At 46.7% G+C, this 27,993-nt stretch overlaps 1 protein-coding gene across 1 annotated transcript in view; it reads right to left on the reverse strand.

Annotated features, from left to right (window-relative positions):
* LOC146020526 (sterol 26-hydroxylase, mitochondrial-like) overlaps window positions 1-27,993 on the reverse strand; it is a 93,220-nt gene extending 65,227 nt beyond the window's left edge. The window contains exons 1-3 of the mRNA XM_083153723.1: window positions 27,394-27,993; window positions 12,246-12,436; window positions 3,596-3,795 (exon numbers count right to left, since the gene is read on the reverse strand). Coding sequence (XP_083009849.1) covers window positions 3,596-3,795; window positions 12,246-12,436; window positions 27,394-27,630 — 628 coding nt within the window. The 5' untranslated portion in view covers window positions 27,631-27,993. The remainder of the gene's footprint in view (window positions 1-3,595; window positions 3,796-12,245; window positions 12,437-27,393) is intronic.

The following is a 27,993-nucleotide window of genomic DNA, read 5'->3' on the forward strand; positions in this document are numbered from 1 at the left end:
CGCATCAATACGGTCTCAAGGAAGCAGGAAATCGGTGGAATGAAGTGGAACGCATGGTGCGTTCCAAACACCGGAATTACACATACCAACTGTATCTCCGGCGAAACTATAGGAAATGGAGCGTCGTGGAACGCACGATGCGTTCCAATGGCCGGAAATGACGCACCGCGACGTCACCAACACGGAAGTAAGCGGCCACAAGGACGTAAACGGCAAACACCAGCTGTTGCCGCGCTACTACCGATTGAGAGACCTATAAATAAAGACAAGAAGATCTGCCACTACTACACAAGCCTTGAGAAAGACCCGTTGGTTCAAGGGTCGAAACGCGTTGGCGGAGTACTGTTGGCAGCACCCCAGACAGAGGAGGACTTAAGGAATCACCAAAGGAATTGTCTGACCCCCAGCCCTGTTACCCGGGACCGGACTGGTGACTATCTGACTACATGCTTTTGAACTGACTAATACCCAGTTCCGATCCACCTCTTGGTAATTCGTACTTAGTCCCCCTTCTTGTTTGGATTTTATGATTGTTCATGTATTGTATTGTGTTTTATGATTCTTTGTGTACATGTTAATAAAACAGGCTTCACTATTATAAGCCCTTCTCTGTTTACATGTACTGAAGCACTTCACTCATCAGAGGAATTTTACTGGATGCAGGTGGAACATCATTTATATGGAAGTATTATCTTTTGATTCCCCCCATTGCACTCTGTATTAGACCCACTCACCCTGGGGTCTTTTTTGGGCGCTGTTTGAAATTGGTATACCCTTTCTTTCCACTATCACAATACCTGAAGGATTCTGGGATTGTCCTTCCATACCGATTTTTGTAGCGACCTTCTGCGCAGAACCTTAAAGTTTTACTTCTGTTTTTGTGGTCAAGGTACTTAAGGTACTCCTCATCTCCCTTCTCCGCGTTCTTTCCCATCCCCCCCTCCATCTTTGTCCTCCCTCTCTCTTCCCCCTCCCTATCCTGTCTTGAACCCCCACACACAGAGCGATTTATGCTCACATTGCCAGGGATATGGCGTACAGGGCAACAGTCACCCTGTAGTGGTCGACCAGCTACTTTCACATTCAGTGTCTACTTTGTTGCTAATGGAAACGGGACACAGCGACCAAATCTTTTTATGTGTATGGAGCTTTTCTCTATTGCCCTGCTCTCTCCACCCTCCTTTATCTCTCTCCTCCCCACCTTTTTCCTCTCTCTCTCTCTCTGATGGTCTCTCCCTGACACCCTCTATCACTTTTCCCGTCTCCCCCCTTTTCTCCCTTACACCCCCTCTGACACTTTTTCTCCCCGTCACTTTTTTGTCACTGTAAGTGGGTTGCTCTAAACAGTAAATGCTGTAAAAACCCCGTTATCAGGGTTTTTACCACATTTTCGTATGCTCTAAAGCAGGCATGTCCAACGTTGGCCCTCCAGATGTTTTCAAACTACACATCCCAGCATGCCTTGCAATAGTTTTAGCATTCTCTAATAGCAAAACTGTGGCAAAGCATGCTGGGATGTGTAGTTTCAAAACATCTGGAGGCCCAACGTTGGACATGCCTGCTCTAAAGCCTCTCAATTGAGGCAGAGCTGCAGCGGGAAATTCCATTGACACCCTCGTTCTCTTACCTCTTTCTCTTTCCCTCTGTCTCTCACTCCTACTCACACCCTTACCTCTCTCGCGCTACCCTTTCATTCCTATTTTTTCCATGTAGCACACGCTCTTCCTGATCACCCCTCTCTCTTTTTCTCACTCTCTTTTTCTCCAACCCCCTCTTTATCTATCACTCCCCCCCGTAATTAACATTGTAATGACAATGGTGTGTGTGTGTGTGGAGGGGGGGCACACAGTGTACTAGTTACGCCCCTGGGGAGATATTATGATGTGGGCTGGGATAGACTCTGTAATGTAGACTGTCTGACAATAAGCTGGAAGAGACATTATGATGTGTAGTATGATAGCTATGTTTGTATTAGCACAGGCCATCTGGACTCTTTAATCAGGCTTTAGATGTGATTTGGAGTGAAAACACAATGGGTGAGATTTAATAGGATGAGAGATTCAGAAATTGAGAGATTTAAAAGCGGCAATCATTTACACAGCAAAATCAAACTGGTTGTGCAGTGCAAATGATTGCCGCTTTAAAAAAAACCAGGAGATTTCTTAGCAAATCTGTCACTTTCTGAATCTCTCATCCTATTAAATCTCACCAAGATTTTTCACCAGTGCACTATAGAGAAACACACACACACACACACACACACACACACACACACACACACACAAAAGAGTTTGCCAGAACAATACTATATTTTCTACATTTTTCAATGAATCAATATATCTAGAAGTATCTTGTGAGACTACTGATGTCCCACATATTACCTGGTATTATACTGGGTATAAGCAGGGTTGCGGTATGAAAGCAAGGGGCCACTGATCGGCAATGATGCCATTTACCTGATGTAAGATTGCCCTGGGAACATGGCGGAGTCCGGAGGCAGAGGCAGGCCCCGGGTGTAGCTGGCTAGCGGCGGTGACACTACGGGAGTCCGCGGGATCCGGCAGGCAGAAAGGGGTGTGGAGCGGCCGGTGGGCTCCAGCACACTTATCGCCACTGAGGTCCCGCTCTGTGCATACCCAATATTCACTGCACTGGCTCCCACTAATTAGATATGCACAGAGCGGGACCAGCTCAGTGATCACTACTGCCAGGGTCCTAAATACTGTTTCAGACCCGTTCACACTACCAAAAAAATGGGTCTGAAATGGGTAGGACACTGCTTTTTACCCGTTTAAGAAATACCGGTATTTCTTAAATGGGTAAAGCACTCTGGAGCTTTCACACTGCAGCTCTAAATGTTTTAAAAGGCAAAAAAAATGGCAATATACCGTTTAAGAGCTGCAGTGTGAAAGGGGTATGACTGTAACATAAAGGCAAACTGCCTCTGGACCATTACTTTTATTATTTGAGCTACAAACTGTTCCCAGAATTTGCTTATAAAATAATTTGCAATGAGTATGTCAGAGTTGGCATAAATTTACAATGTCTGACAAAAATTGTGGAAGTTATACTAAATGGGCATTGGTAATATAGACAAACACATTTTGAGTAAAAAAATCATTTTTTTACAGTAAAAATATTGCCACTTGTTTCAGAACCCTTGCCAGTCCCTGCTAATGGCCCTAAATTAAATATTTATTTAACAAAAATAATTGCTTTAATCAATCTTTGACTTTGCTTCTGTATCATCTTCGTCAACGCTGTGATGAAAATACCTGTAATAGTTTGCAATGCCTAGAAATCTCATATGCCTTAAAAGTACTCCTCTACAGTAAATCACCTGCAGTTTGGGTGTGGTTATTAAATTACCCTTTTCATAAATAATGTGTTTTAAGAAAAAAAAATGTTTCAATTATAATGCATGTGTTATGGAACCAAAGGACACTCCTGTTGAGGTTCGTAGAAATCAAACTTGTGGGTTTCATCTCATGTGAAGCTTTCTATTTCACACTCCACATTAGTTAAATGGAAACAAATGTTGCTTCACTAAGTAAATGTGTTCTTCACTTGCAAACAAGATCTAGAACTGACTCACCTTCAAAAGCAAATCTATACAGGGTGCTTGCTACATCATTCAGCAGGACTCCAGAGGGCGATTCCTTTATTATGTCATCCAATGTGATCAAAAAATCTGTCACTACTTCATTTACCACCCCGGTGTACAGCATGGCCTCTGCTGGCTTCAGCATCCTCTTGTTGAGCACAGAACGCAGGGTATACCAGCGGTGACCCTCCCTGCAGAGACAGGTAAACAGGTTATCATATTTTCTATATTGACATTGAAGGTTGTTTCCACTATTGGATTATTTATATAAACTAATATTTATTTTTTAAAACTCAATCTTTCTCTCTCTTCATCTTCTGTTTTATCTTGCAGTGTCTATCCACAGACCATTTAAATTCCCAGAACACAGCTACCTTAGTAGATACGCTTTACCTTTCTTAGCTCCACCTTTGGAGAACCCTCAAATTGTGTTTCACATTTTGCCGTCACTATGAAGAACTATTGTGATGCTAAAAACACAAGGTTGGTGTCATCAATCAAGGAAAAATATAAAACTCTGTGGGAATTGTCTATGGAAAAACACAGAAATGAACTCTACCACAATTACTTTTATGCACCACATTCAAAATGATCTGCTGCTATTTTTACAGTGACTTGCGGCAATATTCTGGTCTCATTATGGTGCCCCCAATACATCAGCAATCACAATTAATTACTTCCCAGATCTAGTGATTTTATTTCTTCCCCCTAGATAAATTGTTTCTCCAATCTATCTGACTTGCACACACACTACAGATTTGTTTCAGTGATTGGCAGATTTTTCTTGACATAAGATTGAATCTTCAAATATTGAAAGTGCCCACTGTCCCTTCTTGTCATAATTAAATAATAATTAAATAATGGGCAAACGAAAAAATAAAAATAACTAGGGGTCCCCCGTATTTTATGAAACAACACCAAACTCTTGGAGCTGGTGCTTTTCCCCAAAATATGGGGACAAACGACTAGGGGTCCCCTATATTTTAGGAACTAGCTCCAGGCTCCACTAGCCAGGGAGGTAATGCCACAGTCAGGGGACTCACGTAATTAGTGCTGTGAGCCAAGTATTCAGCCACCCTAGCTCGTCAGCCCGGGCCGGGGAATCCTGGGGTGGTAAGAACCCCCTCTCCAGTGTACCCCAGGCATGTGCTGTAGCCCATGGCTACACTCCACACCCCTGGGCGGTGGGTGTGGGGTTGATAGCTTTTTTAAAGTAATATTGGCCTTTACAATTGGACTACAGGTCCCAGCAAGCCTGTCCCTGATGCTAGTATTTGGAGAACCACAAGTACTTTTGCATTCGCCGTCTCCCCAGGGCTTCCTCCAACATCTTCATGTGTGTGCTTCACCCGGGGGCGGTGGCCTTTAAGCTCTATTGCATTTGCTGCCACCCACCCAGGACTTCAGTGTCTTCAGGAGCTCTACCCAGCTCCTCCTACACCGTCATAGACTGCCTGCCCCCTGTCTCATGCTGGCTTATATAGCGAGCTCAAGGGGGCAGGTTAATGATGCAGACGAGCCCCTATTGGTTAGGCCATTTTAATAAATATTTGAATTTTTTAATTTTTTTTAACTTCTGCCGCCTATTTAACTAGTGATTCCACACCCTGGAGAACTACAGAGCACCGCTGCTGGCCATCCCTGCCATGGAGCGGGAGCCCCTCCAGCCACAGCAGCAAAGAGGGGATAGCAGCACAGTGGCCAGAGGAAGGCTGACCTCCGCCGCCCACCCCCACCACAGAGGAGCCCCTCCAGCTGCAGCCACAAGGGTGGCACTGGAGCACAGCAGCTGGCAGACAGCAGATCTCAGCCACCCACCCACACTACGGAGAAGGAGCCCCTACCGTGGCAGCAGCCCATAGGGGACAGGAGTACCACAGCCGGGGGAACAGCAAGTATCATGTATACCCCACAAATTATCTGCCCCTTTCCCCCACCCTGCAAGAGGCCCCACCCACATACAAGACTGTTCCATTAGGGGAATGGTTGACGAATGCCCACACATTAAAAAAAAGAAATCACGATAAATCAAGGCTATTAAATGTGTTTAAAAATTGGATTTAGCGATCCCAATCAATTTTTGATTAGGATCGCCAGGAGGGGGAGCCCACACATTAACATTTAATTGCGACAATCATCTCCAGAACGGAGGCTTGTCACAATTTATCGCAGGTGTATGGGCCCCATTACTTGTTTTTTTTTTTGTTGTTAAACATTAACAAACTATCTTAAGTAGAGATGAGCGTTTTGGATTCCGTGGAATCCGAACCACACTGAACATAGCCGGCCTGACGTCCCGCGAGCTCAGAGTTTCCCGCTTTGTTCAGAAACCCAACAGCGGCCACACGGGGGAATCTGGTGTCAGATTCTTGTGAGACTCCGGCGTCCTGAGAATTCGGCCCCATTTCACAGTCACGCACAGCTCTGCGTAGCAGTGGGGTCTGGGCGTTGTGCAGGCTAGAGGGGTGTTGTGTCATAATGTGCAGAGGAGTGTTGTGCAGAGTGGTGCAGTCCTTTCAGAGGGGTGCAGAGGTGTTGTGCTTGTGCAATGCAGACTTCAGAGGGGTTTGTGCTGTTGTGCAGACTCAGAGGGGTGTTGTGCAGTGCAGAGGGGTTTGTGGAATGCAGAGGGGTGTTGTGCAGTCATTGCAGAGGGGTTTGTGCTGTGCAGAGGGGTTGGTGACAGTGTAGTGCAGAGCCGAGGGGTTTGTGCAGTGCAGAGGGGTTTGTGTGCTGGGGTGTACTGGTCGTGTGTTATTAGGCAGGCTGTCAGTCAGTGTAGTGGGGTACAGTAGTGGTGTGTGGTCACTGTGGTGTGCTGCACTGCAATCCAACACACCATATACTACTGTCAGAAGTGGTTGATATGGTAAGGCTGCTAGAAGGAAGGGTTAGGGGTTTGAAAGTTACCAGATTCCCAATCACATGTACACGCAGACATTCTAGGGTTAATTTAGTTGGGAGCCAATTAGCCTACCAGTATATTTTGGAATGTGGGAGGAAACCGGAGTACCCGGAGTAAACCCACACAAGTACAGGGAAAAATTACAAACTCAGCAAAGTTAGGCCATGGTGGGAATTGAACCCATGACCTCAGCGCTGTGAGGCAGTAATGCTAACCATTACACCATCTGTACTGCCCTAATGACCATTGTAAGTATACCGAAAGATATACTGAAAGCTAGTTTAGTAATTCATGCATGAAATACTTAAATCAGAACAAAAAAAGAGGTATACAAAACTAGATTATGTTACAAATCATTCCACATGCCGTATTGCCAGTACACAGTATTTCGCATGCCGTAATGCATGCTACACAGTACTCTGCAAGCTGTAATGCCTATACATATTATGTCATGCACCATAATGCTAATGCCCATTACACATAAAGCCACACGCTGTAATGTCAATTACAAATAAGGCCATACACCGTAATGCCGTTACACATTATGCCACACAAGGCAATGGCCATCACTCACAGGCAAGGCAGGGATACAGCAGAATTCGCTGTGCCTGATGGATAAATAATGCTCCATAGCTGGGGCCCTGAAGTAGCCCTTTACCTTCAAAGTATCTGAAATGTTTATTTAATATTATTTTCCACAAGTGAAAAGGCTCCACGGGAACACTTGTACATTGTCAGGTATTGGACATGGAAAATGCACCAGAGGCTATTGGAGGGGCGGCTGAATGAAATGTAAATGGTTCCTAATGAGGGACACACATGGCTATAAAACATATACAGTATTATCATTAGGAAAGATGACTTGAAAGAGGCTAGGGAGAAGTTATGCATCGGCCGGTTAAGGAACAGAATCACTTACTCAGAATTAGACAGCACCTGCTCTACGGACGCAGTAAGGGCAGAAATTATCTTGAGATTGTAGCCTGACAAATGAGGCAGTCCTGTCACCAACGCCACATCACACAGCTCCGGCGGCTCTTCTCTCATTCTCAGGGAGGCTCAGACAGGACGGCTGCATCACACGGGTGATTGAGACCAGCCCACGTCAAACACCGATCGCTCCCAGCAGCTCCTCTCCTGGTGAGTGTGACACCAGGAATTGCTTCCAGTTTGCACGGCTGCAGGAGAGCCTCTCAATGGGATTTTGTGTGGGACTGTCTCACTCTTTACCCGGCCGACGGTGCGCTCATTAGCAAATGGTTCTGCAGAACCGGGGTGAACCGGCTGAATCCCACCAATGCTGAACCCGCATCAATTATCAGCAGTTGTTCTGGAAAGCAGAGCCACAGGGTCCTCTAGAAGCATCACGAGTATAATGATGTTAAACTTGAAAGTGTTTGCTCTAAATTGTTTTTTGTTAATATTATTGTTGGTCCAAAAAGTTTGCGCAATGCCTTCACCACCATGTGGCCATTAAAGTCACTGAAGCCATAATGTGCTGACATGCAGCGTCCTGTGCAGTAGCATCATCAACATGGGAGTAGAGGGGAGCCGGACGGGGTCCCGACAGTCGGGATCCTGACAGGCATTTACCCGACGTTGGGATCCCGACTGTTAAACCACGACCCCCATAGAGGGAGAATAGAATAGGTGCCCGCAAGGGGCTTAGTTGCGCTCACCATGCTGTCTGGGTCCGGCCAGTCGGGATCCCGACGTCGGGCTAATGACTGTCGGGATCCCGACTGTCGGACCCCTTTACCACACCCGGAGTAGAGCAGGGCATATGCCCTTCTATCCTACACAGCACATCCTGTCCCTGTTTTGGGACTACAATTCTGAAGTCTGTTAATTATAGAAATTTTTAATTTGCTGCATACATGTGTATATAAGCTGCAACTAATCAAGGGGAATAATAGGGCGAGGATAAGGGGCATGGCATGCTTGGTACTACACCTTTAAAATTGAGGGATATATTTATAAAGCAATGGAAATACCTCTTATGCATTTCTGCAAGGCAAAAGTGGTTATTTTCACTTGTCTCTATGCATCACAAAGTAGTTTGTACAGCAAGCAGAGATTCCATAATACAGTATACACATATATCACCATAACCAGTTTAAGAGGGGACCATGGATGTGTGCACATTAAGTGTTAGAAGTGTACAGGCACACCCTAATGCTGTGCCCACCCTTATGAACACCTCCCTGACGCTAGCAATACCAGCAAAAATAGACTTTTGCTTTTTAGAACTGTATTCCATTAAAAGACACTCCCATCAATCAATTAGGTGTGTTTAACATCAATAATCATACGAGACCATTCTCCTATCGCTACATTCCTGTGTCATGTACTGTTACACAAATTAGAAGATTAAAACTGAAGGGATACGGTCACTAGGTCTACAAGCATTAGTTCGACAAGCATTAAGTCGACACCACTAGGTCAACATGCAAGAAGGTCGACATGGATTAGGTTGACAGGGTCATTAGGTCAACACAAGCATTAGGTCGACATTAGGAAGGTCGACAGTCAAAGGTTGACATGGGGGTTTTTCACATTTTTTCTGGAACCAACGGGCAGTATTTCATGCCCTACAAGCATGGCGGGTGCAGCGAGCAATGAGAGGGAACATGTTGCTACGTTTCAGTGTCCATGTCAACTGTGTTGTAATTTGGGGCAAAAAAAGGTGAAAACCCTATGTCGACCTTTGGACTGTCGACTATCCCCACGACAAACTAGTGCTTGTGTCGACCTAATGACCTTGTCGACCTAACCCATGTCGACCTTCATGCATGTCAATCTAGTGGTGTCGACCTAATGCTTGTAGACCTACTTTCTGTCTAGGTCTCTGCCGGCTGGGACCAAGCAATATATATGCATCTCTCACCCGCAATTATTACCTGCAGCCAGTGGCGTAGCTACAGGGGTCGCAGCGGTCGCAGATGCGACCGGGCCCCTGAGCCAGGGGGCCCAACCCCCGCCACTGTCCGGCCGTCCTGGAAGAGGGAAGCGAACAGCACCCGTTCCCAGCAGGGCCGTCTTAACAGCAGTGTGGGCCCCTGAGCAAAGCAATGCACTGGGGCCCTTACCCATTCTCCCCTCCTAGGGGTGGAGGGTGCTATCAGCATAAGCTTTGATGTCCCACGGGTGGCAGGGGGTGCTCTATCTTCCATTCAACATGTAGGACCCGGAGCAGTAACTTCTGCTAATTACTCCTTTACTGCACAGGTGGTGGGAGGGTGAACACTAACGTGTGGAAGGGGGCACTGTGCTAAATGAAGGGTCCCTCGTAAATTACTTCCAGGGAGGTAGGGGGTGTTTTATATGCAGGGGAGGGTTGAATAATGGAGTGGGCTTAATATTCATCATTTTCTGGTGGAAGGGCAGCTTGTTTGACTGCAGATATCGCCATTATCTGGAAATAGATTTCTTAGCCTTCAATAGTATAAAAACCTAGAGTCCCAACTTTCAGGAGGTGCTGGGAACTTGGGGATCAGAGATCAGGAGCCAGAGCAATCCATTGACAAAAATATAAAACTGTACACCAGACGTTTAGAGCTGGAGCAGGGACCGGCTGCTGGAAGGCTGATATCTCGGGTTCTGGGCATGATACAGACAAGCCGCTAGTGTCGACAGAAAGGGGAGAATCCCAGCTTTTGGAATATACTCTCAGAAAAACTCTAATTCAGAGAGAACCTGAGAAATATGACTGGAAATTGCAATTAACAGGTCGGATGGGGACTGCTGCTTTGAAGTTGGATATCTCCAGTTCCCCAAGGCCGATTTTCAAAATTCTGGTATGCCTAGAAAAAGGGGATCCTCAGCTATCAGCATAGGGCCCTTATACACCTGGGGCCCCTGGGCAAGTGCCCATTAAGCCCATACGAAAAGACGGCCCTGGTTCCCAGTGGTGCTTTGCGGGCCCGCGTGCGTCGCTCTGACGTCACGCGGCAAGGGGTCCCCTTCCTATTGGCTGCCTGCGGCTGGGGACGGGACACGGTGGCCATATCGGAGCTGTGATTGGCTGCAGCGGCTCCGGTTCCCCCTGATGCTGCAGTCAGAGCGGTGTTAGAGGAAGGACAGTCGCCGCTGCCGCGCTGCGTATTCGCGTGTGTGCCGCCGCCGCCGCCTACACGTAAGTCTCCTCTGTTGTGTAGTATCGTCTCAGCCAGATAGCTGTTGGATCAATCAGGATTTGGAGTGGTGCCCAAAGCTGACAAAGCAATTCGTTTCTATTGCTTGGCTGCTCTGTTATTGCAGAAATAATTACTGCTTTTTATGTTTTGTTTTTCTCCCCCTCTCATTAGCTCTGATTCAGTAGGATATGTATGAAATTACACCAGGCTCTTAGATTGTCTGAAAGGTGCAAACTAAATGCAAATGCTGAAAAGAGGAAAATCACATAGAATTCATTGCATAACAACTAGAAAATGTACACATTGTAGTAACCCAGAGCAACCATTCATCAATGAACTGTAATGGGTGTAGTGAAAAGGACACTCATGAAAGCTAATATCTTGTTTTAATTTTGTTGTATGTAGGGGGGCCCCAAGCTGACCTTTCGCACCAGGGCCCATGAACCCTTAGCTACGCCCCTGCCTGCAGCCATTCCCAAATATGGGGCTTTTTCCTTGTCACTTGCACAACAAGCCTTACACTGATGTGATATCTAAGAACACACACTGCCACATGATTCTGGCAACTGACATATTTATACATTGCAACACAAACACATCTTGCATTGCAGAGGATGTGTCCTAGCGCAGTGTAGAAGAAAATATTGATAACCATAATCCTCATACTTTAATTTAATAAGTGCAGAAAGTATATTATGTGGCTGACATGATACCACCAGTGGTGTGCTGTTAAGGTAGGCAGAGAAGACCTATCCTTACCTGTCATACTCCAGAACATTAACCCTTTGCAGCCCATTTTTTTATTTATTCCAAAAAGGTCTACATGGAATGCTGAAAGATGTTAATGTTCTTATTTTAAAGTGGCTCACCATTGGATCTGCTACTAGCGCTAGGGCTGCCTGACTAGACATTGGACCTGAAAGGGTTAAAGAGGCTTGATTATAAAAATACAAAGAAGATATGTATAACTTATACAAATCCTCTTTGTATTATTCATATCATCTTTGTATTATTTTAATATTTTTTTACTTATAAAACTCATCACCAAATACTGTGTGTGCGCATCTGGCTCTGATACAAGCCTGTCCCTGCCCAGCCAATAACCTCACTGGATACCACTGCAGCCATCTATCAAAATAGTGCTTCTGGTGTAAACCTCATAAGCTGGCCATACACTTGGCGATTTCTTGGAGAAATCGGCCACGACCCGCCCTTGAGCCGCCCAGGACCATCAGGATCGCATTCGATATTTCACCTGTGGTCCTTTTGCATGCGATATATCGCATGTGATCCCAGCCAAACCTGCTTGAATCAGAAGAAATCTGGTACTCGTAGGCTCCGGTGCAATGCGCACGAGGCCATGCATCGCATGTCAATAACATGCATTTTGGGCACTTTAATGAGATTGATTAATGCAATCGCATAAAAAAGTGCCCAAATTGCATGTAAATTGTCCTAGTGCATGTGGCCTTTACAGATGCAACATATCAACCTGATGTATGAATGTAGCAGTATTCACTGGAGCTGGGTGGGACCAGTGTCCCCACTGGGTAAAAGAGCCATGCTGTAACAATGTATCATACTGTGCCTAGCAACGTACTCTGTGAATGGGCCGTAGGCCAGGTCTCTGAGACGCCGGTGTATTTTCCAGATTTCCATGTCACTTCTCATAGGATATTTTCCCTCCTGCCGCAGCAATGTCTCTAAAATATCGGCATCAGCAACATACACGGTTTTGTATCTGCCAAAACTGGATTTCCACATGGGCCCATACTTCTTCTTGTATATAGCCTGAAATACAAATGAGAAAGTAAATGCTGAGCTGACTTTAGAAGTATTTATATATTGCATCAGCGACACCTCTTGAACACAGCTCCAATGGCCCATACACACTGGGCAATTACGGCCACCGGCGATATCGGCAGCCAAAGGGACCTGCCGGGGGGGGGGGGATAAGAGGGGATAGGAGTGGGGGTCATGCTGCATAGCCCTCATTAATGATGTGCTCCCTCATCTGCACATGCACAGATGACGGGGGGGGGGGGGGGGGGCGGGTGATAGCGACATGCAGGAGTGTTCATCATTTGCCGGGCATAGCATACACACAGGGCGATATAAAAAATAATATCGTTCAGAAGGGGCAAATATCATTCATTATATTGCCAAATCTGTACAAACCTTAAGAACTATGAATTAGAGCCACCACTTGCCCAAATATCATCCTACATATCCTCTAAACGATGAAACAATGGAAAATAAATGTATACACTAGTATATTAAAAAATATATATATTTTAAAGTTGTGTGGTATTTTTTCCTCATATCAGACTTCATGGTGAGAAAAATCAGTGTAGACTCAAAAGGATTTTCTTCTTTAGGTTCACTTCAGTCCATTTGGCTGTTGTCACGCACGCACGCACGCACGCACGCACGCACACAGATATAAAGTGCATCTGGAAAGTAATCACAACACTTCACTTTTTCCATATTTTGTTATGTGACAGCCTTATTCCGAAATGGAATAAATTAATTTTTTCCTCTCAAAATTCTACACACAATACCCCATAATGACAAGGTGATATATATATATATATTCCACATATGCCGGCACTCCAATAATGCTCATACAACTTGGTCGGTGCACACCAGGTTCTGTATATACCACTCCAAGGATAGAGGCACACGACTCAGGAAAGATTTTTCAGCAAGTGTATTGGGCTAGTAACATCTAGCGCTTTCGGGGGACGCAGCCCCCTTCATCAGGATGATAGCCACAAACATGCATCTATATTTGTTTGTGGCTATCATCCTGATGAAGGGGGCTGCGTCCCCCGAAAGCGCTAGATGTTACTAGCCCAATACACTTGCTGAAAAATCTTTCCTGAGTCGTGTGCCTCTATCCTTGGAGTGGTATATATATATATATATATATATATATATATATATATATATATATATATATACTGTATGGATAGCAATTGTAAGATGGCGCCCTTTTGTTGACCTAAGTAATTAGATCAACATAGCCTTGTAGTGAATTGTAAAACAAGCAAAATAAAGTCCAAGGAGTGAGCCTGCAGTCTTTCAAACAGGACACATCTCCAGAAGGCAAGAACTGCATTTTGAATAATCCTAGACTCTGTACGAAGTACATTTGTTCATTTTTTAATCCAGCATTGACAGAACACTCTATTTGAAATTCACCCAGATTTTAGATAAAACGGCTCAACGGGTCCTTTTAAAAAAAAACATGGAGCTGTCAATCAATTCTTTAATCTTTTAAAGGCGGAACAATCTGAAACAAATAAGAGGCATCTACGTTGACACTACAATTGAAAGATACTTTTTAAAGTGACAGTGTACCTCTGAATTCTCACAAGAACCTAAACAAAATTGTCCCATTGTAGACACAGTCTACCAAACGAAAGTCGTTGGAACTAATAGTTGTGTCATCTGCAAACTCCTGATGAAGTCCCATGTAGGGACGAAACGCGTTGGGAACATTCGTTTGGTACTCTGAAATATTAATAACACACCATTGAACCTTTTAACAGTCTGGATAAACCACCTGTATTGTGTGGAATAAGATACTTTTATAATAAATGTATATGAGTTTTGGACTTTATTTTGCTTGTTTTACAATTCACTACGAGGCTATGTTGATCTAATTACTAAGGTCAACAAAAGGGCGCCATCTTACAATTGCTATCCATACTTTCCTTTACTTCCCCTATCCAACAGGGGACCTTGTAAGCCGGGCAGCCCAGACACAGTAACTTTAAAGTTTGTGGTGCGAAACAGGGGTCTGCTCTCTCTCTCTCTCTATTAGATTTTTGCAAATTTATTAAAAACTAAGAAATCACATGTACATAAGTATTCACAGCCTTGACCATGAAGCTAGAAATTGAGCTCAGGTGCATCCTGTTTCCACTGATCATCCTTGAGATATTCCTACAGCTCAATTGGAGTCCACCTGTTGTAAATTCAGTTTACTGGACATGATTTGGAAAGGCACACAACTGTCCATATAAGGTCCCTCACTTGAGTGCACGTCAAGAGTAAATAAGTGGAAGTGTGGATTGAGACAAAGGATTGTTTTGAGGCCCAGAAACGTACAGTGGGAATCGAAAGTTTCTGCACCCCAGGTAAAAATTAATTTTAATATGCAAAAAGAAGCCAAGGAAAGATGGAAAAATCTCCAAAAGGCATCAAATGACAGATTAGACATTCTTATAACATGTCAAAAAAAGTTTGATTTTTTTTCCATCATTTATACTTTCAAAATAACATAAAACAAAAAATGGTGTCTGCAAAAGTTTGGGCACCCAAAAGTTTTTGCCTGAGGTGCCCAAACTTTCGATCCCCACTGTATCTACTGCTTTGAAGGTCCAATTCAGCATATTGGCCTCCATCATCTGTAACGGAAGAAGCTTGGAACCACCAGGGGCGAAATGTAATAGGGTGCGATTTTTTAGACTAAAAAAAAATCGCACCAAATCGCACCTTTAAAAATCGCATTTTTTGCCACGAATTCGCATATGTAATGAGATGCGAATTTGCGGCAAAAAAATGCGATTTGCCGCGATTTCGGGCGAATTTTAGTCATGAAAATGTGCGCATTTTCAGTCATGAAAATGTGCGCATTTTCAGTCATGAAAATGTGCGCATTTTCATAAATGCGATTTTGTGCAAAAAAAAAAAAGTTTAAAAAAAAAACGGCGTGGGGTCCCCCCTCCTAAGCATAACCAGCCCCGGGCTCATTGAGCCGGACCTGGTTCCAAAAATACGGGGGACAAAAAATCTGGGGGTCCCCCGTATTTTGAAACCAGCACCGGGCTCCAACAGCCCGCGGTGTCATGCCACAGCCGGGGGACACTTTTTATACAAGGTCCCCCGGCCAAAACATGAGCACCGTGGCTGGTCAGCCTTGGACGGGGTACCTGGAGGAGTGGGGACCCCCCCCAATAAAGGGGTCCCCCCCCCAGGCTTCACCCGTTTAGGGCTGAAGCCCGGGGCTGTCACCGGCGTCCGTGGCCAGTGGACGCCGGCCTGATAGGGTTAAATCGATCATATGTTACATTGCTTTATACCGGAGAACTACAAGTGCCAGCAGACCTCCCCCGCATGCTGGGACTTGGAGAACCACAAGTCCCAGCATGCGGGGCATTAATGGGCCCGCTGGGACTTGTAGTCCACCTGTAAAAAAGAATGTTTATAAAAAACACACACACAGAGAAGTAAAAGTTTATTACACACACACCTCACTTTTACACCAGCGTTACTTACCATTCCTGGATCCAGCGCTGGTCTGGCTGCTTCACAGCCGGCTCCCCCCGCACTGACAGGCAGCGGGGAGAACCGGCTTTCTCCGTTGCCTCTACCAGCTTCTGTAGCGCTGTCCCAGTGCTACAGAGGCTGAGAGCGCGATTGGCTGAGCTATGCGTCTCCATGGAGACGCATAGCTCAGCCAATCAGGACTGAGCTATGCGTCTCCATGGAGACGTATCGGCCAATCGCGCTCTCAGCCTCTGTAGCGCTGGAACAGCGCTACAGAAGCTGTTAGAGGCAACGGAGAAAGCCGGTTCTCCCCGCTGCCTGTCAGTGCGGGGGGAGCCGGCTGTGAAGCAGCCAGACCAGCGCTGGATCCAGGAATGGTAAGTAACGCTGGTGTAAAAGTGAGGTGTGTGTGTGTAATAAACTTTTACTTCTCTGTGTGTGTGTTTTTTATAAACATTCTTTTCACAGGTGGACTACAATGCCCCGCATGCTGGGACTTGTGGTTCTCCAAGTCCCAGCATGCGGGGGAGGTCTGCTGGCACTTGTAGTTCTCCGGTATAAAGCAATGTAACGTATGATCGATTTAACCCTATCAGGCCGGCGTCCACTGGCCACAGACGCCGGTGACAGCCCCGGGCTTCAGCCCTGGACGGGTGAAGCCTGGGGGGGGGGACCCCTTTATTGGGGGGGGGGGTCCCACTCCTCCAGGTACCCCGTCCAAGGCTGACCAGCCACGGTGCTCATGTTTTGGCCGGGGGACCTTGTATAAAAAGTGTCCCCCGGCTGTGGCATGACACCGCGGCTGTTGGAGCCCGGTGCTGGTTTCAAAATACGGGGGACCCCCAGATTTTTTGTCCCCGTATTTTTGTAACCAGGACCGGTCCAAGAGTCCGGGGCTGGTTTCAGAAATACGGGGGACCCCTATGCTTTTTGTCCCCCGTATTTTTGGAACCAGGTCCGGCTCAATGAGCCCGGGGCTGGTTATGCTTAGGAGGGGGGACCCCACGCCGTTTTTTTTTTATAAAAACACTTTTACACATTTTTATTAACAGGACCATGCACAGATCTCAATGATCTGTGCATGGTTCTGTCAAATTCGCCTGTCAGAACCTGGTCTATTTTTTTTGCGATTTTTGGTAACGTTTACCAAAAATCGCACCCTATTACATTTGCGAGTTGTATACTTTATAATGGGAAAACATCTGGATGCGATTTGAAATGTGACTAAAAATCGCAACTTCCAAAAGTGCGATTTCGCGGTAAAAAGTGCGTTTTTTTACCGCGATTTTCAACCTATTAAATGTGCGATTTTCGGAAAATGTGCGATTTCGGCCGTTTTTGACCAAAAATCGCACATGTCTAAAAATCACACCCTATTACATTTCGCCCCAGGACTCTTTCTAGAGCTGTCCGGCCGTCTAAACTGAGCGATCGGGGGAGAAAGGCCCTAGTCAGGGAGGTGCCCAAGAACTCGATGGTCCAAAGATAGGTTTAGCATCAAATTCAAACTTGAGGCTGTAATTGCTGCCAAAGGTGCATTAACAAAGTATTGAGCAAAGGCTGTGAATACTTATGTACATGTGACCTAGGACCAAAACACTGGCCCTTATTCTGATCTGTGCGGCCAGATCAGAATATGCGGCCAGGACCGTGCAGGCGAATCCCCGCCTTCCATACGGATCGCCACCTCCGTCCGTACGCGGATATGTGGCGGTCCGCATGAAAGTGGACGGGGATACGCCTCCTCCATCTTGGGAGCAGCCCCTGCATTCGATGGTCGCCGACCATCGAATGCAGGGCCGCACGCTCCACCAGCTACCGCCACCCTAGACCACACGGACACTTGTCCGTATGAAATCATGTATGGGGGCGGGCAGCTGACATCCGGCGATGTCAGATGCCCGCCCCCTACACATGCGTCACGGCTTTATTACCATGCATACGCCCAGCGTTTGCATGGGAACGCCCATGAAACGCGGGGCATATGCATAGGGTAATGAGGCTAAGTAGCCCCTCACGCCCCTCTCCGCCCCCTGTGCGGCGTCTAAAAAAAACGTACGGCGAAACCGCTTGCACATGCGCAGTGACCTCTGCACATGCGCAGACGAAAAACATCGGCGGTACGACCGCAAGCGGCAAACACCGCACCAACCAGAATAAGGGCCACTGTAACAAAAACTACACCATAAAAAAACCTACAAAAAGTAATTCCCAGCGGAAGTGATGCGATTGTCCGGAAGTGGGGCTGATAATCACCGTCCAGCACTGGATCTGAACACATTCTAAGATGGCGACGGCTCACTTCCAGCGGAAGTGACAATGGTAACACCGCCCAAAAGTAGAATGTCGCTTTACTGGAACTGAGAGGAGCAGCACATGGCCAGAAACATGATGCCGCAGACATGAAGTGAGGTCAGGCGGCAGTATCATTATGCTAATCAGGGACTTTTTTGTGATGTCATGTGTTTTTCATATTCTCTTATTGGTTTGGTACAATCGCACAAGACTGTGTATAACTATTAGTCACAATCACAGATAGGTCCACGCGTGTGGTTTTAAACACGCACAATTTTCACTTTTTTGTCTTATATGTGTTTCTTTTTAATATTTCGCTGGCTTTAAATATATCAATAAAAGTTATATTTTATGACTGATTTCCTTAACCGGTGCACCACACATCTTGACAAATCTTTCTCTCTCTCTTTCTTTTTATTCTCTTATTGGTTATTTTGGACTGTAAATCATTACCCATTATATTGATTGGATGAAAATGGTATTTATTCTGTTACCTTTGAGTGAGATATATCCTCCTTGAGAAAGACCACAGTGGAGGTCGAAAACACTCTCTCTAGTGGAATTCTATATGGACTTTGGACTTGTTACACACCTTTCCTGATGTGGATGGTTGACCTCAGTGCTGTGAGGCATTAATGGTAACCATTACACCATCTGTACTGCCCCAAGTTGGACATGGCGGTTGTTATTTGGTTAGTGCTGTAGGTGTTTGAGGGGCGGGTGCCAGGGTGCTAAAGTTGGGTGGGGGATGGTTGTGGGCATGGGTGCATTCAGCGTTGCATGGAGGTGGCGTGGGTAAGTGATGGGGTGAGGCGTGTGTGGGGTATGTGCAGGTGTAATGCGGGTGGGGGAGGGGCGGTTGTGGTGTGTGTGGAGTAGTGTGTTTGGAGTGATGTGGGCGGTGCAGTGGCAGGTGCGGGGATACTGTGGGTGGTGGTGTTATGTGGTGAAAATGTGCAGAGGGTGAGTGACGGTCAGTTGCGGTGCTGCTGTGGGTACTTGAGGTCCAGGGGGGGGGGTAGGAATCAATGTATTATGTTTGTACTTTCGGTAGGTTCCATCTCCAAACAGCAGTGGTGTCCCTAGGTGGGCACCCACCTGCGCCTCTTATTGGTGTTCTCCCTAAACGCAGTCAATCTGGACTGGGGGCAGTGCTGCAGTGTGTGTCTGGCAATCTGGACAAAGCATGTCCAAGCAGCTTCTCCCACTGCCAGAGATTGGGGGTTTGGGCGGAGATCAGCCTGTCCGAGCGGCTCCTCCCCCTGGGCGAGTATGGGAGCGTGTGCTCTAGTTTGTGAGTGCAGGGCTGTCGGGGGACGTAATGAAGCTCTGTGCGGCTAGCCTGTGTAGTGAAGTAGCAGTGGCGGCGGCAGTGGCGTAACTATAGCACAGCAGCCCCCGCGACCGCGCGCGCGGGGGGGGGGGGGGGTGCTGTGCATGTGTGGGCGCCGGGGGCTGCAGTGCTATAGTTACACCCCGCCGCAATCTTTACCTGTCTTCAGTACGCGCTGGTCCCGGCTCCCTTCTTCTGCTATGAGGACCACCACAAAATGTCTGCCCCCATTTAGCAGACAGTTCTCTGAAACTGTCTGCTGTATGGGGGCGGACATTTTGTGGTGGTCCTCAGCGCGTACTGAACGTAGGTAAGACTGCGGGGGATGGGGGGTTTGCATGGGCGGCGGGGCGGGGGTTGGTGCGGCGGGGTGGGCGAGTGTGCGGCTGGGTGCGCGGGCGTGCGGCTGGGTGCGCGGGTGTGCGGCTGGGTGGGCGCCCTCCCTTTAACGGCGGGGGGGCACCCAAAACCTAGTTACGCCACTGGGCGGCGAGCAGGCAGTTGTCCATATGTCATGGGGGTGTGTGTGCTACCTAGAAGCATGCCCCTGTCCCCTGCCCCCTGAGGCTTCTGCGGCGTCTTGACCTGGGGGCAGCAGAGTTCTAAGCTCTTTTGCATGGCCACCGCCTCCCAGGGCTTCAGTCTCTTCATCTATGTTCTTCACCTGGGGGCGACGACCTTTTAAGCTCTTTTGCATGGCTGCCACCCCCAGGGCTTCCAGGCGTTTCTGGACCTCTTCTCCGCTCCTCCTCCGCCAGACTGCTTGCCCCCTATCACGTTCTGGCTAATATAGCCAGCTCAAGGGGGTGAGGCGATGACCTGGTGAGCCGCTATTGGCTGGCTGCAGCCATTTTTAAATTGAAAAAAAAACTTGCTGCAGTCTCCTGCACCGTCGATGGGGGATCCCAGCGCCTCCACCAGGGGACCCAGCCACCGCCAAGGGACCCAGTTGCTGATGGGGAACGCAGCAGCCACTGCCTATGGGGGACACAGCTGCTCTGAGGGCATCGCAGCGGAAGGTGAGGAGAAGCCAGCGCTTCTCCTCCCGTCGAACGACAGATTGAATGCATTTAAAAGCACATGCAATCTGCTCCCAATCCCAACTGATCTGACGTGCAGCACGTCAGATCAGAAGACCAATCCCCCAACTAGCGGGAACATGCACTGCACGATTGTGTGCACACAATCTGCATACAAGACCAATCCCCCAACTAGCGGGAACACGCATTGTACGATTGGGTACAATATCATTCTGGTGTATGGGGGCCTTAGCAATTGGGCCCTTAAGTTGCTACAATGTGAGACCAGGTGGATATACTGCTTGGATACTATAGCACCCAATGGTCTCAATTAGACATTGGGGATCAATTGCCTAATACAGTGGTTCTCAACCTTTTCCAGCCTACCGCCCCCTTTGGTTAATGGCCAGCTGTCCAGTGCCCCCTAACTACCTAACTATATTTTGTACACCCCCCTTCCCGCTCACAAGGTGGGACGTTTTTGTAAGCTGACAAAGCTTGTTTAATTCTAACCACTATTTTGATAACTCAGACCTAATGCCGTCAGAGTTTTCAAATTGTATTCACAGGAGACAACCTTTACTTTTCAACTTTTAATTTTCAAACATATAAATAAGTAACAGTAATTCCAAATCACGAATAATCACAGTATAATTGTCAAGAGGGTATAATATTTGTAACTCTTTACCAAATACAATTATGCACATCGGTATTGTTAATGGCTGCCTTGAGCTTGATGAGTGGACGCAATTTTTTCAATATCTGGTTCCATCTTGGTTAGTCGCAGTCAGTATAAATGCACACAGTATACACACCCAGGCAGTAACATGCACACAACATACACAAACACACATATATACACAGTATACATGAACACACAACATACATGCACACACAATATAAAAGCACAAAGCATACACACAGTATACATGCACACAGTATACACACCCAGACAGTATACATGCACACAACATACACAAACACACGTATATACACAGTATACATGCACAAATCATACACACAGTATACATGCACACAGCATATGTACATAGCATTAACATGAAACTCAGCAGGACCCCCCCCCCACACACACACACACGCACACACACACATCTCTTCCCCTTACACATGTTATTCAAACATTTCACACAAGCTGCTGCTGTGATAGGGACATCATGTAACTCCACTGACAGTACTTGCCTTCCTTCATCCCCTGAAAATATGTAACACCCACCTGGCTGCTGCAGAGTCACTGGGAATGCTTGTGACAACCAGTGACAGCCTCTCCCAGCTCTGTAACTGTTTCAAAGCTCCATGTTAACTTTGACTTCTGATCTGCCTGTAGGGATGGCCATCGACCATCGATGGTTAGAAATCATTGATGGTTTATGGCCGATGTCGAATAGTTTTGCCATAGATGGGGGAGAACCGGATGGTTTCCGACAATCAATGTCAAGCTTAAACAAATAATTTCGTTTTTGTTTTTTCCAAAAGGTGTCGGAACACGGAGCATAGCTCCGCCCCCGGCACCCGCGAAGCCCCGCTCCCGCATTTTGATTGGCTTACAAGCCAATCAATCAAAGAAAATGGATGACCATCGATATATAAAAACATCGATGGTTGTCCATTGAATATTTATACACTATCGATGGTCAGTTGCACTTTTGCCATCGATGGCAAAGGCAACGATGACCATCCCTATCTGCTAGGAGCTGTGTGATGATGATGATGCTGCTCCCCCTACAGGCAGCCAGCAGCCACACAACCAGCTTCTTCTCGGCAGCCATGTAAGGAGGAAGAAACCCTGCCTAAGCTCTCCGATGGATTCACTGCCCTCCTAAAGTCCCGTAAAACGTCCACCGCCCCCTTTTCTTTCACTTCCCCCCTGGAAATCAGGAACGCCCACCAGGGGGCACTACTACCCAGGTTTTGAACAAATGGCCTAATACATTGATTAGTGAGGTGCTATGTCTGGGTGGTCAATGTGACACCTGTAGCCATGTAGATATGTTTCCTCTACTACCTACTTAATATGAGTTCTGCTACTGCCATTTTAATAATAGTGATATATATTTTTCAAATATCCTATTTTATCACTGTTAAGGAGCCCAGAACGCTCCGTTGTGTCCGGCTCCATTCTGTACTATGCGATGCGCGCTCCCGCGCATCACATAGTGCGGTACAAAAAGTATGTGCTGCACATACTTTTTGTACTAGCTACACATCGCATCAGATCGCAGTGCATGTACACTGCATGCACAAGGCATGCGATGCGATGTGTACTATTTAAGTCCCGAACGGATCCGTTTAACGGACCGTGTATGGGCACCTTTATACTTTAGTACACTTCCTGTCACTTCTGCGTGCTATATTCATCATGCTGCTATATACACCTTACTGTCCCTTATAAAACTTATTATATACCCATTAGAGACAGCTTTATGTATTACTATTAAGTGTTTTTTTATTTATGTATGTGTGCTCCCTCCCCATCTCCAGGAATAATAACCGGCTCGCACAACAAAAATATAGTCTCTTCTCTTTCTTCTAAGTGCGGCCAAAGCCTTTCTACTCCTCTTCTCTCTGGTACGTGACGTCATGATGCGTAATGTGGAAGAGGACCTAGCATGCACACCGGATTTCTACACTACCAGCAGGCTGTCAACGCAACAATTAGACAGCTGCTTGCCAGAGTCTGACGGCAGCACCAGTGCAGCAATCCACCACAAATGCCTTCTTTATGACCCTGGCCACAGGCCCCTAAGTGACGGCCTTCATTGCCTAGAGTTAAATCTGGCTCTATATTCTGGGCTCCATCGTTTCTGATGGAGCATGTTAAAGATAAAGGGCGGGATGTTGTAACATCTGCTGCCCATTATCGCCCCCCTTCGCCGGACACCGCATTTTTAATAAAGGAATAGGCTCTAACATATGCGGTTATTAACGCAAGGAACAGATCTTGCGCCAAGAGCTGTCCGTTGCTATGCGGTGCCGGCACTGGACTTCCGGGTCTGTGACCCGGGAGTCCATCTGCGCATGCGCAGAGTGACGGCGCCGGCCGCAGGGCATGCTGGGAGGGATCCGTAACGGATCCCTCAAACAGCGCTGTGGTAAGAAGCCCATACGCTTCTGCAGGGAAATCGCCAGCTTTTAATAATATCATTAAGAAGTTTAAAGTTAATGGACTGTAGCCAACTTCCCTGGATATGGCAGCAAGATGAAAATCAACCCAAGATTAAACAGAAATATAATGAGACTGGTAGAAAATGAGCCAAGGAAAACTTCAAAAGAGATAGAAGCTGAACTCCAAGGTCAAGGTACAGATATGACCATGCTCCTCTGACCTGCAGTCATTCAAAATCACAGGTTATTTGCCACAGTGTGTAGTGTTCCACCGTACATGCATGTGCACTGCGTACAGGTTTGGACATGCCCATCAGGGTACAGAGGAAACCCCTGTGAGCCTTACTTCCAGGGGACCTACCTCTTTTTTTAGGGCTCAACAGGGGTTAAAGTAAGCCGAATGGGGCAGAACTGTGTTCCATCAGGCCCATTTTGGAAGCAGAAAGGTTCTGCCTCCATCTGCCTCACTGTCAGTCCCTGGACCGGCCTGCATCGCTATAAAGGAACAAGAGAAAACAATGTACCAGCGCTGGCTGTGTTATAGTAAAAGAAAAAAAGGTTAGGGACAGTTTCTTTACTTAATACAATTTATTATCAATCATAAATCACATAAAATTCTAAAAAAATATATTTGCATTAATATTAATAAAACAAGGGCTAATAGGGAACATTGGTTATTGGGTATATTCCTCAGGACTAGGGCCTTTTTTCCAGTATTGCTTAATTTGTTACCAGTTCCTTGGTGGTTACATTGATCCAATCCTGGTGCTTTAGGAACACAGCATTAGTCCCAAGGCAGTAGCACTGTATTCAATGCGGCCGGCGAGGGGTTAAATGGCGGGGATCCACGAACACAAGCGATCCTCGCTGTTTAACCCTGATGCCAGCCACTCACCCTATTTAACGCACTGGGGAAATCCTCACTGTCAGAGGACGGCAAGGATTCCCCCAAAAAGCGAGGCTCGCGGCTAATGCAGGGAACCCTAGCTGTTTTAGCAGCCTCATACGCCGTTTCCCCTCGCTCTAAAAACCTAACAAGGGGGGGAAACAGAGTGTCGCAGGGGGTCAGTTGAATACTGACCCTGCGAGCTGTAACAGCAAGCAGGCAGCCCTTGTGTCCGCACTTGTGGAACCAAGGATCAAATCTTGTGTCTTGGTTCTTGTAGTTCACCTGGTAGACACAACGTGTTTCTCTGGCAAGATCCAGTTTCCTCAGTAGCATATCGTTTACGATTGATATTAAATTGTATTAAGAAAAACGTCACTAACTTTTTTTTTAAATATAACACAGCCAGCGCTGATACATTGTTTTTTCTTGTTTCTTTTTATTTCAAGGACTGACTACCCTCTTACCAAGCGCAATTGTTTGCGCACTTCACAATAGATGTTTTCTTATATTCTATACAGTACATCGCTATAAAGGAGAAAGTCGGGCAGAGAGGTGGAAAACCGGACTGTCTCTCTTAGAGCATGTCCATCTGTTCGTGGCGCAACTACTTCAAATGACGCACTGGGCTCGGCTCGCGACTAGTGAGCCAATCGGAGCTTGCGGCCCAGCAGCCAATCGGGAGCAACCATTGACTGGTTGCCAGGCCGCGGCACAAATTGGCTCGCGAGTCGGGCCCAGCACGTCATTTGAAATAGCCGCGCCGTGTCACCTGCTCTGAGAGAGGCAGACGGGTTTTCCCCTGCTCTGCCCGGCTCCTTTACCGCACAGTGAGGGCAGTACACACAGTAACTGGCACTGGGCATGTAATGTAACCCTGGCACTGTGCATGTAATGTAACCCATGGCACCAAGCATGTTACCCCTGGCACCGAGATGTTACTCCTGGCACTGAGCAGTGAACCCTTGGCACTGAGCATGTGACCCCTGGCATCGAGCAAGAAACCCCTGCCACTGAGCACGTAACCCCTGGCAAAGAGCATGTAACCCCTGGCATCGAGCAACAAAACCCTGGCAATGAGCATGAAGGTAAACAGCACTTATGTGGCATAATATGTAATGGCCATTATTGTGTGTGGCATAATGTGTAATGGGCATTACGGTGTGTGGCATAATGTGTAATGGGCATTACGGTGTTTGGCATAATATGTAATGGTGATTACAGTGTACATAATCTCTTGTTCCAATAAGCCATGACCAAAATTTTTGCTGCGCACACTGTTCCAATTCTTTTAGATGCTTTTGTGGAGGGGTTGTAGCGCTCACCTCCAGGGGATTCTATTAAGTGGGGGCAGGGCCGGATTATAATGGAGGCACAAGGGGTCAGTACCCCTGGACCCCCCTCTAGCTAGGGGCCCCCTGTGGTTGGCATTTTTTTTTTAGCAAAAGGTTTTGTGCATGGGAGTGGGGTAGTGCTGCAGCTTCACCTATCTGCCAATGTGACAATGATTAATGGTGCTGAGCATTGGGATCCAAGGCACACTGACTGCACAAGTGTGCAATGCATTACTGGGAGTTGACTAAGTCCCATGACACTTTGCACCAGAGGGCAGAGGCTGAGATGTTTGTGCTGAGCTCTGATTGGTGGAGCTCATTACATGCTTCTCAGGCCCATGGAGAACAGCAGCAGCCTAGTCATGGGAGGGTTTTTAATCAGAGGCAGCACTGGGACTGTGAGGTATCCTACAGAGTACGGTGCAGAGTGACAAATACAGGCTTTTCATGTGGTAAGTATGTGTGTGTGTGTATATATATATTAAAAAAAATAGATGCGTGGTTACCGGCACTCCAAGATACATATGACAACTGCCCGGGTGCTGCACTTAAAGAAATGGTTATAAACAAAGATTATACTGCCTTTACTCTGTGTTTTGACAGTGTAATATTCTCCCATGCAGTTTGCGGCCAGTAATGACAAGTGCAAGGGGGCCCCCCTGTCTAAAGTGCCCCAGGCCCCCCGAAGGCTAAATCTGGCACTGAGCGGGGGAGACCACTTTAAGCACTGGGGATGATGTGCACTTGATTTATAAGTTACTACACAGTGCTATGGTCCATTTTCTACAGAGCATTGATGTTATTATTAAGATACATTATTATTCATGCACTAGAGGTGTTTACTATATATATTTATCAAGTGGCCCAAACCATGCACTTTCTTATGGCTAGCCAAGCCTCTTTGGTGGCTGGGCACACCCTCTCTGGGGTCTTGTCACACCCCTAAACATAGGCCCCTATCACCGCTATCACCGCATCCACCCATGAGCCCTTCCAAACCATTCATCCCTCCAATATTGAATCCAAAACATTGAGCACTAGGTCCCAACCATCGATGTTTGGGGAACATCGATAGTCGATGGCCATCCCTACCCTAGTTACTTATAGCCTATTTTGTGACACATTTTAATTGGGCTAAATGAAGGGTGGCAAAAAATTCACTTGTAAGAGAAAAACATTACAGTTGTAATGTGCTACCATAATGATTCTGAAATTATGTATAATTCTGTGAACAACTTTCCTTGATAGATTACTTCTCATTTTTAAACACATTTGTTGATAACCTGGTGGTAACCTGGTGGTTACATTTGGATCCGATGTGATTAACATATTACCTGTTTAGAAAAAAAGTTTTAATAAAGAAATCAACAAAAGCGGATACACTGTACTGGTACTACTGGCAGCGATAATATAGAGTTGTTCTGAAACTTTAATTGAAATATACATTTTTCAACAGCATATACACAGCATATAGGACTGACCTGTAAATCATGGCTATAAAGCAGGTATCCCCTCAGGAAGACCCAGTACAGTTCTGTAAGCAGGGAGGGTCCAGTCAGATCTTCTGCTGTTCTCACCTTCTTGTGACCTACTACTGCTCCAGCTGCCGCTGCCCCTGTCACTGCTCTGACCCGGGTGGCCCCGGCATTGCACGGCGTCAGCAGAAAGGAGCCCCGGCCCAGTGCCAGGGAGCAGCGCCGGAGAAACAGGGTCACCATGACTGGTGAAAGAGGGGTGAGCGAGAATGATGTGTACAGTATGTGCAGGCTGAGGCCTCGGTTCTGTGTATGTATGTATTATACAATGCACACATCCGCCCCGGGAACACCCACCCACCTCCAGCCCTGTCACTGCTACAGCGTACAGCCGGGGAGAGAGAGACCTACTGCTGGCACGGCACTAGGGCAGGCACGCTGTGTTGCACTCTGACCGTGTAATACACACACCCACACACCAAGCATAGAATTTACTAAGGGATGTTGTTTTGTTTCTTTTTAACAAATTCCTCCTGCCTTTCCCTGTCCTCCCTGAAAGCGCAAATCCCCACAGATGAGCAAAGACTACATGCAGCTGGAAACCAT

This window comes from Crinia signifera, chromosome 7, assembly GCF_055691185.1.
Source record: "Crinia signifera chromosome 7, ASM5569118v1, whole genome shotgun sequence".
In the NCBI taxonomy this organism is placed as follows: Eukaryota; Metazoa; Chordata; class Amphibia; order Anura; family Myobatrachidae; genus Crinia; species Crinia signifera.